The sequence below is a fragment of the Balearica regulorum genome, chromosome 2 (assembly GCF_011004875.1).
Source record: "Balearica regulorum gibbericeps isolate bBalReg1 chromosome 2, bBalReg1.pri, whole genome shotgun sequence".
NCBI classification, from domain to species: domain Eukaryota; kingdom Metazoa; phylum Chordata; class Aves; order Gruiformes; family Gruidae; genus Balearica; species Balearica regulorum.
This window is the reverse complement of record NC_046185.1, coordinates 149,853,636-149,870,311: the sequence shown is the minus strand read 5'-3', so window position 1 is coordinate 149,870,311 and position 16,676 is coordinate 149,853,636. Positions and strand designations below refer to the sequence as shown.

Here is a 16,676-nt window from a genome sequence, read left to right as displayed (position 1 = left end):
CTCACACTGTTTAGTACTCTTGCTTTTCAGAACAAATAAAATGTAAATTCAGTGTATGGGTTCTGCATTGGAGGGTATAATTCTTGCTTACTTACAAGGAAGCAGAAGCATAAAGTACTCGCTGTACAGATTTTCATTCATTTTCACAAATAATGTCAATAATAATAATTTTAAAAAACAACAAAAAAACTCCACATGCTTGTGGTGCCTGCACACACAACACCTGCACTGTTTAAATTTATCCTCTTTGCTTGTATCAGCAAAAGAGAAACACAGGAAATCAAAATCCATGGAAGCAAAAATCAGATACAGTATTCTAAGAGCATGACCAGCATTTAGAGTCAGGAGCTTAGATTCAGCTGCCCCTTACAAATAACCTTTTTAAATGATGCAAAAGCACTTTCTACATTTTTCTTTTTAGAGTCTCTTTTAGCTGAGAATTATTCTTTGAGCTTTTTGAAGAGAGGTGTTGAGACCTGACAACCTTTCCTTTCAAGAGTTGAGCACAGCATCACTCAATCGCATGACAAAGCATCACCTTTCCTACATTATAACGGTTTTCTTTATTTGCACATGTACCAATATGTATTTTTGTTTCACTTTTTAGTCATAGACTTGTGATGCTCCATCTCTGTAGATGAGTCACTGATGCCATTCGTAAATTATATCACAGTGAGCAAAGGGCAAAAGTGTGCCTGTCTTTGTGAAGAGGGGGAGACCTCAGGATTTTGCAAATGCTTTTTCCAAAATGTATTCCAAATACTTTTAAAAATTGTTTTCAGAAACAAAGCTGCAGAAAAATATTAAAGGAGTGCATGACAAGAATGACAGTCTTCAATAATAGCCACTGGCATTAGCTGAGCAGCATGTTGCTAGCACAGACATAGAGGATAAATCCTGCATTTCAAAACCTAATTTCCTCCTTAGAAAATGAAACACATTTAATTAATTGTTGTTTAATCCATACCAGGTATGTAACTAGTTCACAGAAAGGAATCATGAATATTGGCATAGGTCATAGACCTTCTGCAGAGGTCCACTTGATTTAGCAATGTATATGGACATCTTTAGAATTAAATTTTTAAAAGCACTTCATTGTGCCAAACCACTGTAAAGAAAATATAGTATTGCTAATTTGTCTAACAATAAATTGTAGGCACCGAATTTGCCTCTTTTCTTCCAGAAAAATATCTGCAAATTACAAAACTGTGAGATCTCCATAGAGAACCCCCAACTGAACGAGCACTAAAAAAAACCAAGGAATCCAACCGTTGCTGCGTTACTACTGGCAGTGTCAAAAAAAAGCATTCTGCAATTTCTGTACTCACGAAATGAGTTTATGAAGCAACTCTAAGCTAGGAGGAGGAGGCAAAATATACTAAGAATACAGGGATTTCAGTTTCCCATTGGTTACACCATAATTTCTGTAAGTAGTTAGTTAGGTAATCACACACCCTGCCCCCCAACAACTCAGCATTTCCGCTTGGTTTACCTCTTCAGGGACTCCAGGTCATGTATTTTACCATGTTTCACTATCTAGTGTGAGCTCTGTCTGTGCAATACTGATTATTTTCTGCCAAAAAGACAAACCACAGATATGACTGTACTATTCTGTCTGTCTCACAATGTTTGAACTTACTAAGCCTGACAGATGGTTAGACTTTATTACTGGCAAAATATCTCAATAGTGTGATAGCTGCAACTGATCCAGTTTCCTTAGGCTGTTCATTTTAGAGCTTATCACAGAGGGGCTGAAGCTGAAGGACTGCAGACATGTCCAGATCAAGCTCAGCATGTCCTGAGATGGGAGAACAGAACTACACTCTTATTCTGTTTTTGGTTTAGGTCATGTTTATTTCTAAAGGCCACTGCAATCAAAATATCCAGAATCTTCAACAAAGACTTCCTGTGGGAGATTTGCGGCCCTGCCCTAAGCCACGGCAAACAGCATTAATAGTGTACAAATCAAATGTGGAATCAAACTTTTGCTGGTAGGTATGTTTATGTGCATTAGAAAGTATGGTATCTTGAGCCATCATGTATGTTTTACTTCCAAACGTGGCTTTGCTGTTTCAAATTAAAAATCAACACCAATCCATGTACACTGCAGGATAAGTTTTCTTTCCCTGACTGTGGATACTTGTTATGTCAATGAAGGAAACTTCTCCTCTGCAGGTTTTATTTGAAACACTGGCTCATTCCAAAAAAAGACTTCCTAATGAGCAGCTTGGTGAGACTGGCTGCCAAATTATATATTTGACTCATTTTTTTCAGCAATGCTGAATTGCTCATTTTTCTTTTGCTGCCCTCAGGAACAAACCAGATGCTCAGTGAGCTAACAGACTGCTGACAAGGGGAAAAAGATCTAGCACCCCAGAATCCATCAACTGTATGTGCTAGGGTGTTTGTAAATACGGTTTTGACCACATATCACAAGAAATAAATGATTTGTGTATACACCTATCCTGAATAATTTGACACAATTCAATGTCCAGATTCTCTTTTTACAAACATAGTGTGCACACATTACTGTTTACCCAATTCTTTTCCCCAGTCTAAACGAAACCCAGATAAACTCTCTGTGGTACTCAGCATATTCTTTATTAAGTTTCATGTACACCTGGCAAAAACCGGACCTTCAAGGAAATGTTGATTTTCATCAGTACGAACAGTGGAGAAACTATAGTAATGACAAAGACCAGGTTTTTACCGCTGTGCCATCTCAGTCCAGTTCTGAGAGCTGTGCCTAAGCAACAGCTTGTACCAGTGGAGAACTACATGCCTCATTTTTTACCACTGCAGACGGGACTTTAAAATAGTATCAGAAAAGAACAGAAAGTACTAATTTTCAAATCCTTGCGTTCAACATCTTGGTTTGGGTTTTTTTTGTTTTTTTTTTTTTTGTTGAAAGCACAAGTTTTGCTTTCTCTAATTCCAAACTGACAGAGTTGAAAGCAAATTAATAATGTAACAGGCAGCATGCAGATTAAATGACATAATTTTAGACTCTTCTCCAAATACCATGTTAGCTTACCTGGGGATTTTTAAATAAAGCATATTTTTCACTTTTTTCCAAAAACAGAATCTTATTCTCAGTGTCTCGAGTCCAGTCTGATAACACTTCAACAACATTTTCATGGTCTTCAAAAAACCTTTCTGGAGAGACAGAAAAGGTAATGTAAGACACTCAAACTCTCCCTCCCCTCTCCTGAGGCTGCAGAAATTCTTGTGTAAGAATGTCATCATTATCTGAATTGGAGAATTCAGAATTGGAGAGCCTGGCACTCTTTTCCACTGCATAGAAGGGAGCAAAACCACACAAAAATAGCGTCATGTGGAAGTGCAAGTCAGCTACAGAAGATGCCTTATGTAGCTCTGGCATGCCCTTGGATTCCTCCTGCATCTCTGTGCTGTTACCCAAAGACTGCAAAGGATGGAAACAGTGACCCACTAGAAGTAGAGGGTTACACCCGTGTCCTTGCTGCTTTTGGCTGCTTTTTTTTTTTTTTTTTTGCTTTTGTTTGTTAAGGTTTGCAGTATGATTGGGGGAGTATATGTTCATTTTGATTACTGAATTGAAAAAAAAAATAGTAAAAATTTGTTTCCTTGTATTTTTACTTATTGGAACAAATGAAAAATTGCTTTTTTGTCAGCTGGAAGAATTCTATGCACTGAAAATAAAATGTTTTTCTTCAAGCAACTGTACTTAAAACCAGAAATAGCAGAAGAGAGGAAATAGGAAGACAGAGAACTGATGTGAAGATATACTGTTTTACCCAGCATCTCTGTAGTTAAAACGTCACCAAAAATGTGGGAGACCTGGGGCCAGTTCTCTCCCCTCCTGAGCTGATCTGAACCCAGATCCTCCACCCAGGAAAGCCACAGGGTATGCTGAGTTCAGGCAACTCTGATCTCTCCTTCTGTGGTTTCATTTGTACAAAGTAGCTGAAAAGTCACATAAAGCCCCTTTGGAAGGAAAAGGAATTGAGCATAATTTGACAGGTAATTTTGGAAGGATGCAAACTGCATTTTTCTACAAATTCAGTATTAGTGCAGGGAATTCACCCAGCTCCAATTTTCAGTATGATTTTGGCAGTTCCCTGGGAACAGCTGTGCTGCCATTTCAGTGATCTGTGGTGATCATATCTTTCCATGGCCTAGATTGGCCTAGTGTAAGACGAGATAACAGAGCACACATTTTGTAGGCTTTCTTTTTTAACACGTCTTGTTACTTTTGACAAGGGTTCAGTATGCCCCATCAAAACTAGATTTTGCAAATTAATTAAATTCACAGAATGAGATTAGCTTCAGGGCCAGTTCACATGTGCACAGCAACTTAGCAACACAAGCAACGTAACACTTTTCATTTAGCAACTGATACCTCTGCAATGCACTGGAAATATAAAGCACTATATAAACCCCAAGTAACAGTTAAGGGTAAACAGTATCTCATAGTCTAGGATAGACATAAAATAATTCTCAGGTCATAAAACTAATTATTTAACACTATTTTTTGCCACATACACTTTTGTTTGTTCATTTCTAGTACCAGCCTTTTCTTGTGTAAAAGGTATGATCTTACCATCCTCAGGAGGGTCTTTTTTATAATAATAATAATTTATAATTATAATTACTAACATCTGGATGTCTATTACAAGACATCTTTAATGCAAAATACATGCTGCTATGTACAGCCCAGTGTTATATTACCATCTCACTACTGAGATTACTTGTGATACTTATCATGCAATTAATCTAAAACTGTAGTTTATTTTATTTGCAATGATCACCTTTCAAAGTAACAGTACATGTAAGATACTCTGTCAAGGATCTTCTGATATAAAACTAGCTTGGACTTTTCAGTTCAGTCTGAAATATCTGCTGCTTGGATTTGCTTCTTCAAGTAAATATAATTTTATTCTCTTGAATACTAACATAGAAAGCAGGTAGAAAGGGAAAGGACAGGAAAGTCTGTCTTCTAAGCACGCTTATAGTAACAGAGCTATCTAGAACTGGCAATAAGTATACTGACAAGAATAAAGAATAGTTCTCATTGTTTTGCTTTTGAGCCAAATTAACTGCATGTTGCTGTGCATTGGAAGCAGAAGAAAGAATATGTACCATTCCATCCATATCTAAATTCCCTTCTGCAAACAAGAAGGCTCCATTCCCAGCTGATTTGGACCTGGTGACAGACTTCTGCATCCATTTATAGATTTTTCCTTTTTTCCTCAACCAGCTACTGATTTATTACCTTTCCTACTCTTCTTCCGTCCCAGCTTTTAAAATAGTTTTTATTCATTATGAGAGTAATTCCTTACTATATCAAGACAGTGCAAACCACATAGCATTAGCTGGGACTAAAGTAACACAAGTAATTTTTACTTTAAAAAAAAAAGTGTCTAACTATTAACTCCAATGTTTGTAGCATATGATGTCTCTGATACTTTCAGTTTTAATTGTGCGATGGGGAATTAAAAATTTTTGTCCAGATTATGAAGAAACATGGGTACATTCTTTTTAATAATTATGGGGATTCAGAAAACAATCTGTTTATATGCTGTCATCCGAACACTCAGAAATGTTTGTCCAAGTCATGCTAGACCAGAGGGAGCAACTTTCCAAGACAAGAAAACGCTCTAACATTATTCAAAGTGATATCTGTGACATTTCTAGGGTCTAATGACATTTCCAGTCTTTCCTTAGTTAAGCTAATCAGGTACAAAAGAATGCAGCAACATTGCTTCATGTATCATCTTAATGGAGTAGAAAGAACAGATTGGCACTTAGTGTCTCTGCCATTCTTACAAGTAGATGAATATCTCCTTGCTTATGAGCAGTCAGGCTTTTTCCAGCTATTTTTACATGTCTTTGGTTTAGTTTAGCAGGATGGTTATTCCTGGGGCTCCTTTAAAGTGCAATATTGATATTTAGCTTTGTTTGTGTGTTTTTGCATCTCTGCTGGGAGTTTGTAAACTGAGAATGCTAAAGGCTGTTTGACAATTTCCCTTTTCTCTAGGTCAGCTACCCTGGAAGAAAGTTGTGGCAAGCTTCCCTTTCCTTTTGATATGAATACCTTTGTAGCCTGGACAATAAAAAAATTCTGAAATAACTCACGATTAGGAATATCTCATTCTTAATCAGGCCTTAAGGCCTTTTGGAAACAAATCTCACTAAGTTGCACCAAATAATAATAAAGTTTTGCATAGCTGTTTCCTAGGGACCTGGAGGTCAGTTACTTCCTAAATCATAAGCTACCACCAGCAGACCTGCAGCCCCGTGAGAGAGCAATATCCTGTTCACAACTTACACATAAAAAAATGACCGTCACAAGTGAAAAGCATTAGAAATAACTGAAACACTTCTCAAATTGTCTTCTTTAATTATGACATTTGTTCAGCCAGTATGTAACAGCCTGCTGACACCACTTCAGCACTGCATCCTCTCTTCAAAGAGCAGACTTGAATGCTGGTGCGTTTGGGTCTGTCACTTCCTCGACAAACAGTGAAATTCACACAGCCCCTTCATTTTGTGTACAACAGAATAATGGAAATGGTGGTGAGCAAGGAGCCTTCTGCAGCTCACAGCACAGATGAATGAAAGGCTCACTTCTACAGCAAGTGGCCTAAGTACATTCCTGCAGCATCCCTCAGCTTAGAGACTGCAAAGTTCCAACACCAGCAGATACATCGGCAGGAGAAACATTATTAATTATCTTTTCAAGTTTACCGATAGCATAGGTTGCAGTATATATATTTGTTATATGCTCCGTCACTATGCCACTTACCAATTTGCAGCTCTGGGTACATTTCATACAGACACCAGTCAACGTTGCAGTCACAATGCGTTTTCTCGAAGAGATTGTCTAAAACATCCCGTGTCACCTGACGCTCATCCACCATTAGTGACTTTGTGCTGTTATCATACATGTGCACCTTGACAACAAGCTGAGTACAGAGTCACAGAAGAGTCAGTTAATTTCAGAAGCAAGTAAAAGGCTAGTCTGAATCTGCTAACATAGATAAGAAAGATTAAAGCTGAAAGTTATTACTGATTCGAAGGCACCCTGTCCCACAGCAAGCTGAGGGAATAAAACAACTTGGAAGCTTTCACATTATACTGCCACCAAAATAAAGATCTTTTCTCAAAAAAGGAAATTGAACCTTGTCCTGTGCATGACTTCACGAAAGGTGAAATAGCTAAGGAGAAAAAGCAGGAGTTAATCTCTTCTCTAAATCTACTAGATGTGCAATTAAGGAAAATTCTTGATAGGGAAACCAAGTACAAAAGGACAAAGTGCCCTTAATGCAAGCTAGAAATGTGGGAAGTTTATTTTTAAATGAGAAAAAGAATGGAAGAATCTTGCCATGCCAACACACTAATCTGAAATTAGATTGCACAAAGATGGACAGTAGTCCAACGCCCATCAATAAGCAAACAGATGAGTTTTAATATTGACCAAATTAACCTGAGATTGTAAAACCTTCAGATTGTAAAAGAGAGATTGGTTTTCTTGACAATTATTTAGTCAGTTTAGAATTCAAGAATGACATAGTAATTTCATTATAGTGACATAGCCATAAGAAGATTAAGCCTTAGTTCTACCCTATGGTTCCAAATATTCAGAGTGAGAAAAAAAGAAGTGGAAAAAAAGTCTTCAAAATAAATGCTTCCTACCATAGGAGAATTGCTAACATTGCAAGGAAAAGAGCGTGACCAATGAGCAGTCCTAAGTTTAGTTATAGACCTTTCCAGAAACAACATTGCTGAAATCCTCCCAGCACATTCTCACAGAACTAGCATTTGTACATGAACATAAAGATGTGGGAACCATGGCAAGTCTGGACACCCCCAAATTTATTGGAAGCTTCAATTCTTCTTGGGAGCCCTGTGGGCTCTGACCTCCAACACCTCCCATCTCCTATTTCAGCAACACTGATAGGACATGATAGTTTTTTCTTCACATCCATTTTTCAGAGTTACTGAACATCTGCAGCTTCTGTTGAGTTCCACTGGAACACTAGCTTAGGATGAGTGGGCATAATTACATGATGCACTGCAGTACTGCACAGACACTGGCTGGAAGCTTTCTAATTTGTTGGTCTAAAATAATTTCTATTATCCTTGTACATTACTACACCGCTGTGAAAGGATTTAGCAAGACCCTCATTAATTTAATTGGGTTAGCTAAATCCACATCCACTGCAGAAGAAAAGATTAATACTTCCAGAATCACCAGAGCATAAGTAAGCAACATTTTAATGTACATTCCACTTTCTCTAAAGCAACCTATCATAACAGTGGGCTTTGCCCCAACATTCGGAAAAAAAAAAGAGACAGAGCCTTCCAGTCTTCTTAAAAATAAGTCCCTCAGAGGCAGCATTTTCCAAGAGACTTCTCTTCAAGTGGATGACAAGACAGCTCCACAGAGTATCTTTAGATGTCTTAAGTTACAGAAGAAATATGGAAAAGCCTAGTGATTTTAGTAAGAACTTTATTATTGAGAAGAATGGTAAGATACTTAGCTGGTAGTTCTTATGGTAGCATTTCACTATTTTAAGGCTCACCTTTTTAACTTTGGCTTCCTTCAGTTTCTCCAACGCAAGTTTAATCTTGTCAGCTTTAGCCTGTGCCTCTCGTTCTTCCTGAAAAGACACAAGATAATTGGTATACTTCTTAAGTAAGGCCAGCAACTTATGTTTACTTGAAAAGATTTGATTCTTGTTATTTATATCCAGAACATAAGGCTTGTCATGGGAAACTTCATAGTAACAGGGAATCCCCAGCTTTCCTTGAGCTAATATCCTCTAACCAAAGCTTTGATTTACAAGTCCAGTGCTTCCTTTTGGTGCCCAGTCATACAGCTCTTACATGATCTGTTCCTCAAATGCTACAGGAATGCCTGAAAACTGGACTCTTCTATATTCCCATATGGGTTACAGCTGATACAAAAGAGAAGATGAAGGAAGCCTGAATGAAACAGCACTGTGGATGCAGCCACTTGGAAGACAACTTGCCTCTCAATAGAGTTAAGAGAACTAGAGTTTTTAGGATCTTACTGAAAACTTGGCTTGCAATTATACCACCTACAATTTTACACGTTAAGTACATTAATTTACTTAAATTCTTTCACTTGCCACGTACGAGCTCTTACTGCACGCATACTTACTGAGAGGAACACTTCCTTAAATTGGATGATATCATAGCTTTTTATTCTAGTAATGGATCTACTGATTTTAACACAAACACAGTTAGACAGAGCACTCAAGTTCATTCCAGCTTTTGCTGAATGCCACAGTAAGATTCCTAAAAATCTCAGTATCACCCAGCTCTTCTCTTACAAAGCAGCTGTATCAATATCATTCTTAGTATCAGTGAGGTTTGTGATCCAAGACGACTCTGGATCCACAGCTGCTGAGAGTTTTAGGTACATGTACCAGGTGCCAGCGCCTCCTGTTGCCTCTGTGACCGGTGTATAGATTGTGATCGCTCCTTTTTGCCATCCATCTTCCAGTAGCCTCCCCCAATCACATACAGAGTTGGAAAAGTACATTTTGGACAGCAAGTAATTGTGGTTCCTGGGGCTGCCTTGGACTGTTAGTACTCCTGCAGGGTTCAGTTTCTTTCCAACTTTAAATCCCTGCTCCCCCTATTGAAAACTATCTTGTCTTTGCTTTCTTGCCTCTTTGCTGATTTTTACTGTCCCTGTTGCTCGCTCTCACTTTCGCAGTTTCCTTTGTTCTAAAGAGGTAGGATTTTGTGTTATAGCACACCCAACTTCCAGTCAATAACTGGGGGATAAAGTTCTTGCCCTGCTTCCACACAAGATTTATTTCTGTGTTACCTTCAGCCTCCATTTTCTACCCTAAAGTCATAATTTTAGCGGTCTTTGGACTAAGAGAAACCCAGGATGGCTGCAACGCATGGGAGATGCACTTGCAAGAAACTAGGCCTAACTAAGCATCGCCACCACTTCCTTAGTACAGAGATATCATAGAATCATAGCAAAAAAAGAGAACTAAACATCTTTTGTTTTATCACTGCTTGCCCTGGACATTAGCACATTAGCATCCTTTAGGATGTCAAAAATACAAGGTGAGGTATGCAACCTGAAAGACATGGCTTCAAGCATGCAACAGAGCTCTCACCTGAGAGACTTCATGTTTTCATAACCTTTGTCTGTCTTAATGTAGAAAAAGGAAATGATGCAAAGTAAATAAGCTATCAGATGCAAAATTTTAGCACTGTTAAAGAAATGTTTTGACAGGCCACAAGATTTGTTTTCCGACTACAGTATCATCACTACGTTTTCTGGATCTTCAAATTAGTCTTCAAACAGAAGCACATAAAATTCATTCAGATAATGTCATAGAAAATGTAGAAGCCTTATTTTGCTTAAGGACAGTTTTAAAAAGAAATGTCAGAGTTGATGGAAACTTATGAGACAGTTCTATGTTTCCCTGAAAGCAAGCCTGTACTTCTTAATTTTGGCACACTTAAAGGGTAGCGAATAGAGTCTTAGTATCACAGGTGCATTGGGAATAATTAATACTATTCTTATTTGACTACAGACAACCAGAAGTGTTAAACAAAACATCAGCCTTGATTGGCTCAAGAATCACTTCTCAAGAATCCTGGCTAACAGGAACATGGATTTTGATGAAACAAAATACATTCCATTTACAGCTGCATTTCATTCTACTGAGCAGAAATGTCGTGTCAAAGTAAATACTAACCAAGACAGTAAATACTAATTTGAAATCAGTTCTATGCTAATTTTAAATGGTTATTACCTCTGTCATTAACACTGCAACTTGTGTAATAGCCCTACAGGCAATTTTCTGGACAGTAAGCTATACAATGGGTATGCCATCAGTATTTGAATACACCTCAGAAAATGAGGCAACAGCTGCAGGAGAAAGCAGAACCAGTGCCTTAATGGGGAAATCAACTACTGCAGACAGATTCCTTAGAAATGCCTCTGCGTCCTGCTTCCATCCTTCTCTGCCCTCTCCCTGTATCTGGAAAGAGACCAGAAAACACTGCTAGAGATTTAACTCAGCACACAATCTCAGGGGAACACTTTAATTGAGGGAGACAGAAGTGACTTCCAGCTACATTTTTGCATATAGAATTCCAGTTGTGTTTAGCAAGGATATCCTCTTTTCACTCCGAAATCTTGTTTGACCCTCAGGTAATGCAGGATGCTAGCTAATAACTAGCTCAGTACAAGACTCAAGGGAAAGAACTGTGCAGCATTGTTGATTTCAGTGAGCTTTAGATCACAGCATCATGGCAGCGCTGGTTGGACAAGAGGTCTGGAGGTCTGTAGTCTGGCTCCCTGCCCAAAGCAGGACTGTCATCAACAGGTGATCAGGTCAGCCATTATTTTGCTGGCCCCTGATCACTCTGTGCCCCTGGCCATCCCAGTAGCTCTCTGCTGGACAATCTCCAGTATCTCGACATCCAGAATGGGGTACATGTGGTGGTGCAGCCCCCTGGGCCACTCTGAGATCTCAGGATAAGCCCCATTGTACTGTTATCTTGGATACAAGCACAGTGATTTTGGTGTCAGGCACTCTGGCCACATCCAGGCCATCTGCTGCCTGAATAGTACATCTGGACCAGCCTCGTGCTGTTATTTCGGTTGCAAGTGCAGTAGCCTGGAGCTGGGGTGGCCAGGCACCTGCTGGCCACACCTGGGCCATCTTCAGTCTGAATTGTCTACTAGAATGGCTCAGCACTGACTGTGGACAGAATGGAGAATCCTGACCAAAGCCAATCATCTCTAGATCCTATAAAGAACGATTCAAAAAGTGAGACCCTTTGAGCTCTCCAGAACCGCCGTGGGCTGTGTGACCCAGTATCTCCCCCTGAGCTGGGACACCTCTCAGGGTAGATTTTGTGAGGATTCAAAGATCGTGCATCAATGATTTGGCGAGGACCCAAAGGCCTGATTTCACAAGGTTCACTGACTGTCCGTTGATGAATGCTGGCACATAAAAGTGAGTAATTTATGGAACTCACAAAAAGGGAAATTTTAATCATAGGTTAACCTCTCTGTGTGTGGGTGCAATTGGTTCAGAACTATTTGTCTATTTGTGTTTGTGTGTGTGTGTAATTGGATCCAGGATTGTTTGTCTGCCTGTCTGTACATATGACTTGATTTAACCCCTATCTGTGTGTGCAACCCTGCTGTAAGTTTTGGGTGACCCTTGCCATTTTCGAATCTTTAACTAAGTCACTATTTTGACTGTAACAAATTCAATTGAATCATTCTGCTAAACTGGCTAATGATTAAGTGCTATTAATAATTATACAATCTAATATTGTGATCTATCTCAAATATTAATAAATCCTAAATTAATGCTAAACCAAAGCCCTGTAACAAAATCACATTTGCAACAGTGCAGTAGTCCAGGTATGGCCTCACCAGTGCCAAGAGAAAGGAATAATGGCTCCCTGAGTCTGCTGGCCATGCTCCTCCCAACACAGGCCAGTTTCCCATACTGTGATGACTTTGCATGCATGGTTCTTATTCAAGAATAAGGCATCCTCCAGCCTGCCGCCTCCCAGACTGTACAAATGCATGGCATTATTCCACCCCAGGTGCAGGACCTTGTACCTTGCTGGTTTCTAAAGGCTTTGCAGGCCCAGTCCTCACATTTCTCAAAGTCCCCCTGCCATTCATCTTGTCAGTCAGTGCCTTTAATTAAAAGCATCTTCATCACTCAGGTCACAGATGAAAATGTTACAGAATACAAGCCCCAACTTGCTATCAGCCAGCAAACCATTGATTACTACCCCTTGAGTCTGGCAGTTTGGTCAATCTCAGCCCACCTAACCAGCTACCCTTCCAGACTATAATTCCTCAGCTTCCAAACAAGACTATTTAGAAGCTTAATACTTCCTTAAAGGTCATGAGTCTAAATCAAGATGGGGACGTGTTTGTAGGACAATGGATAGAACTTACCTTGATAGTATCTCTTCTATATCAATTATACTAGCTAAATAAAATACTTCAGCTTCTGAAGCTGTCTAGCTGCTGTTTTTGCAAATGTTGATATTCCTTTAAGATCGGAAGTTAACTATCTTTGAGATACAGAAAAATGGTGAAGTTCTTTCCATGCTTTCGACTTTCACTCTTCAAACAGCATTGAAAGGTCCTATGCACCAAATGAAGCTTTATCCAGTGAATCACTTTTTGTATAATCAGAAAGGTCCTCTTCCTAACAAATTTTCTGTTCCTTTTGCTAAATGTTTGCTGTATGATGCTAAACACAGAGGCAGCAGTGATATTGAAGTGATTCATATTCAGTTTGTGTGGACTTTTAAACCGCAATGAATTGCCCATGGTTTTAAGCAAAACTGACCCATAGAGTTCTACAGGGGCTGACAGAGCACTTTTCACATTCTCTAAAATCTTTCCATTCCCTAAATGTAAACATCTTAGTTACTATGCGTATGAATGCTGAAAGAGATACTTTTATATCTTTCATGATTTCAGATTCATGTTTTTTGGGCTGTATCACTCTTCTAATGGACATAGTCTCCTCACAGGGCTGTGACAGGGCAGGATTCTTATATTATCTCCCTCTCCACAACCTCATGTCAAAGAAATGAACTTCTAATGCTTCTACTAGAAATATCATGTTTGATTTCAGTTGCTAAAACAGCTCTGCAACAAACACAAATATGGAGGAGGTTGTGATAAGTCTGAAATTTTAATGTACCGATAAGCCAATTGTTTATAAATAGTACCTACTGATAACTTCGACATCTCCTAAGTAAAAAGCATTTGTCCCATCTTGCAGATGGTCTTCATTACTTCCCTTCAAAGACAAGACCAAGAAGAGCAGAGTGATTCTGTGTTGGGATTAGGAGAGGTACTTCTTGTGCTCAGCTTTGTACCCAGTCTCCTAGCAAATGTTGAGTTTTACAAAACTGAACAGTTTTTCCTATTGCAAGAAATCAGTTAGGCCAGGGATGGATCTGGGAAACATCCCCAGAACCATCTCATCAGTACCAATAGCACAGAGTGCACTGAACAAACACAGTGACATCTTCACAAAACTGTGGGATCTTTGGCCATGCTTTGCACTGATGCCAAAGCCAAGTTCTCTATGAGAAGGTATTAACTGATCAGCACTTATTAAAAAAATTCAGTGACAAGTTTTCTGTTACAGCAAACCATTTGCAATGATTTATGCCTGTCTTGGGCTATCAAAATGATTAGAAAGGCAAAGGAATGGGCAATAGGTCAAGGAACATGCAGAAATTGCTGAGCCCACAATAACAGAAAACTCCCACCCCACAGTTCATGCATGTTGCATCCTTGCAGAACCTTCCCACGATGTTTCTACCTGGGATATCCACTGTTGTTCCAATGCCAAATACCACTTGCAAAATTATAAGAACAATTGAACACTTAGAACAAAGCTCCACCCAGGCTTACCTGGGTGAGTGGCTCAGGAGGAGGAGGCGGCGGTGGTGGTGGTAGGTCTGAATCAGGGTCTGGAGGTGGAGGGGGCAAGTCATCCCCAAACCGTCCGGTAATGGTAACATAGGGACTTGATTTAGAACAAATGTTGCTATCCAAGGCTGTTGAAGGCTGAGTGACCACACTTTGCTGGTTGGCAGAAGAAGTTTTCTGGGCTTGTAAAGTTCTCTGTTCAACATCATTTATGTCTGCTACAAGATCAGCCATTAGAGCATCCAGGTCTTTGTCCTCTAGGGCACTTAGAGATTCTGTAAAGAAAACAACAAAATGTGTCAGAGTGCAATGCAAAACACTATGTTTCCAGTTCAGTAGAGATTAAATTGCAGAACGCATGGTTACTGTAAGATATAAGGGTTATGGGAAAGGAAACAACATTTTAAATGGGTTCAAGAAAACAAATGTGTTTTAGAAATAGCCATTAATCTGGTCATACTGAAGTTCAGAGTACAAGGAACTCTATGACTACAAATTAAACAGGACAGGAAGCTTCATTTTCAGTGATAGTGTCTCAGGCCCTTATGATGCTGTGGAACCTGGCCTTGATCCAGCAAGGTTTCTGGGTACATGCTTAGTGATATGGATGCAAGAAATTCCATTAGCTCCCATTAGGCTATTTACTTAACTACATAAAAAAATGCTTAGCAAGTTTTAGTATAGCACACAACAAACCGTGTAACTGAGGCCTAGATCAAGAATATCTTCATATATTACTACAATTCTACAACTCTAAAATTAACATGAACCAGAATCAGAGAGTTCTAAGACACAAGAATTTGTATGGTATCATTTGTAGCACATCAGTAATTGTGGAATCAACATCTCATGTAATATACAGGGTTTTGAGGATCCTTTAAGCAAAGAACAAAGACAACAGTCTCTTTTCAAAAGCATCTTATCAACCAGATAGAAATATTGTAGCTTTTGCTTTCTATCAATACTCTGTCAGACTATAAGATAAAAACCTATATTGGAACTTCATACACAATTTCTTCTTCAGTTATTTGAACTAGTCATGGTATAAGAGATCCTGTGGAATAACATCCTGTAGGATGATTTAGCTTTCTAGAAGATAAGGGTTCTTTAAGAACCAAAAGATTCAGGGGTTTAAATTTCTTTGTAGAGTCTAGTTAAAAAAAATAAAAATCACAAATTGGGAAAGCTTTAAGTGGCATTTTGGAAAGGGATGGACAGCACTGAACTAGATACTCAGAAATGCTAATACAGTCCACCAAAGAACAGATAATTCATCAGACTAAGTGTGAATATGTCACTAGACTGTCTCAGTTTACTCTGCTTTATCTGTTAATAGAGTATTTTCATCAGCTTTTATTTTCAGTGGGAAGTTGGCTTATGATTCTCTCTATTTATAAACTTCAACCCACTTTGCCGGTAGAGACACTAGGTAGCTTAATAGTGAACTGATTCTGGGACAAAAACACAGGTTAAAACCAACTCAGGCAAATGCAACCAACCAGCCCCCAGTAAAAAAAAAAAAACAAACAAAAAAACTGACCACAAACAAAACCAAAGGGAGGGTTCTTTTTTTAAACTAGGATAAATTCCCTCATTTGGTTCATCACGCAGCTTCAATAAGCTGTACATGTGAAAGTGACAGTGCAAACCAGAATGCGAATAAGCAATGTAAAGTGGAAGCAGTTGAAGCCGATACTTCCACTGGACAAAAATGCTTATGCAGCTCTGACCTCACACTGAGGAACTTCATCTTCTATTAATTTAAATCTTTACATAAAAAAGGTTGCATTTTAGATTTGGGAGGCTCCTCAGTTTTGTTTTCCTTTACACTCAGCCATTCTAAAAAGTCTGACTCCTATGTAAGACTAAGCAATGTCCCTTTAAAAAAAATTTGCCCCCTTTGAAGTTTCCTAAATTGAGACACACAAATATACCTCCCCCTCCAGCCAAACAGATTTTTTTTATTTTGGGTGGGGTTTTTTTGATCAAGAGTGTTTGAAGTTTGGGGTTTTTTTCTCATGTGTTGCTGTAAGGTATTTTAAATAAGCATAAAAAGCATGAAAGAGTCGATTCAGCTACTTACCGTTTAAATCTTTAAAACCAACTGTAAAGCTAAATTCATTGTTGGACACTTTGGGGGATGGAGGTTGTATAGTCTCCACTCCTAAACTCTGTTAAGGTAGAAGAAAAAAAGAGGTATCTG

At 38.8% G+C, this 16,676-nt stretch overlaps 1 protein-coding gene across 2 annotated transcripts in view; it reads right to left on the bottom strand.

Moving 5' to 3' along the window:
• APBB1IP (amyloid beta precursor protein binding family B member 1 interacting protein) overlaps positions 1 to 16,676 on the bottom strand; it is a 69,681-nt gene that overhangs the window by 32,406 nt on the left and 20,599 nt on the right. For both annotated transcript variants that reach the window (XM_075746383.1, XM_075746382.1), the window contains exons 3-7: positions 16,557 to 16,644; positions 14,456 to 14,748; positions 8,568 to 8,645; positions 6,788 to 6,947; positions 3,035 to 3,156 (exon numbers count right to left, since the gene is read on the bottom strand). In XM_075746383.1, coding sequence (XP_075602498.1) covers positions 3,035 to 3,156; positions 6,788 to 6,947; positions 8,568 to 8,645; positions 14,456 to 14,748; positions 16,557 to 16,644 — 741 coding nt within the window. The remainder of the gene's footprint in view (positions 1 to 3,034; positions 3,157 to 6,787; positions 6,948 to 8,567; positions 8,646 to 14,455; positions 14,749 to 16,556; positions 16,645 to 16,676) is intronic.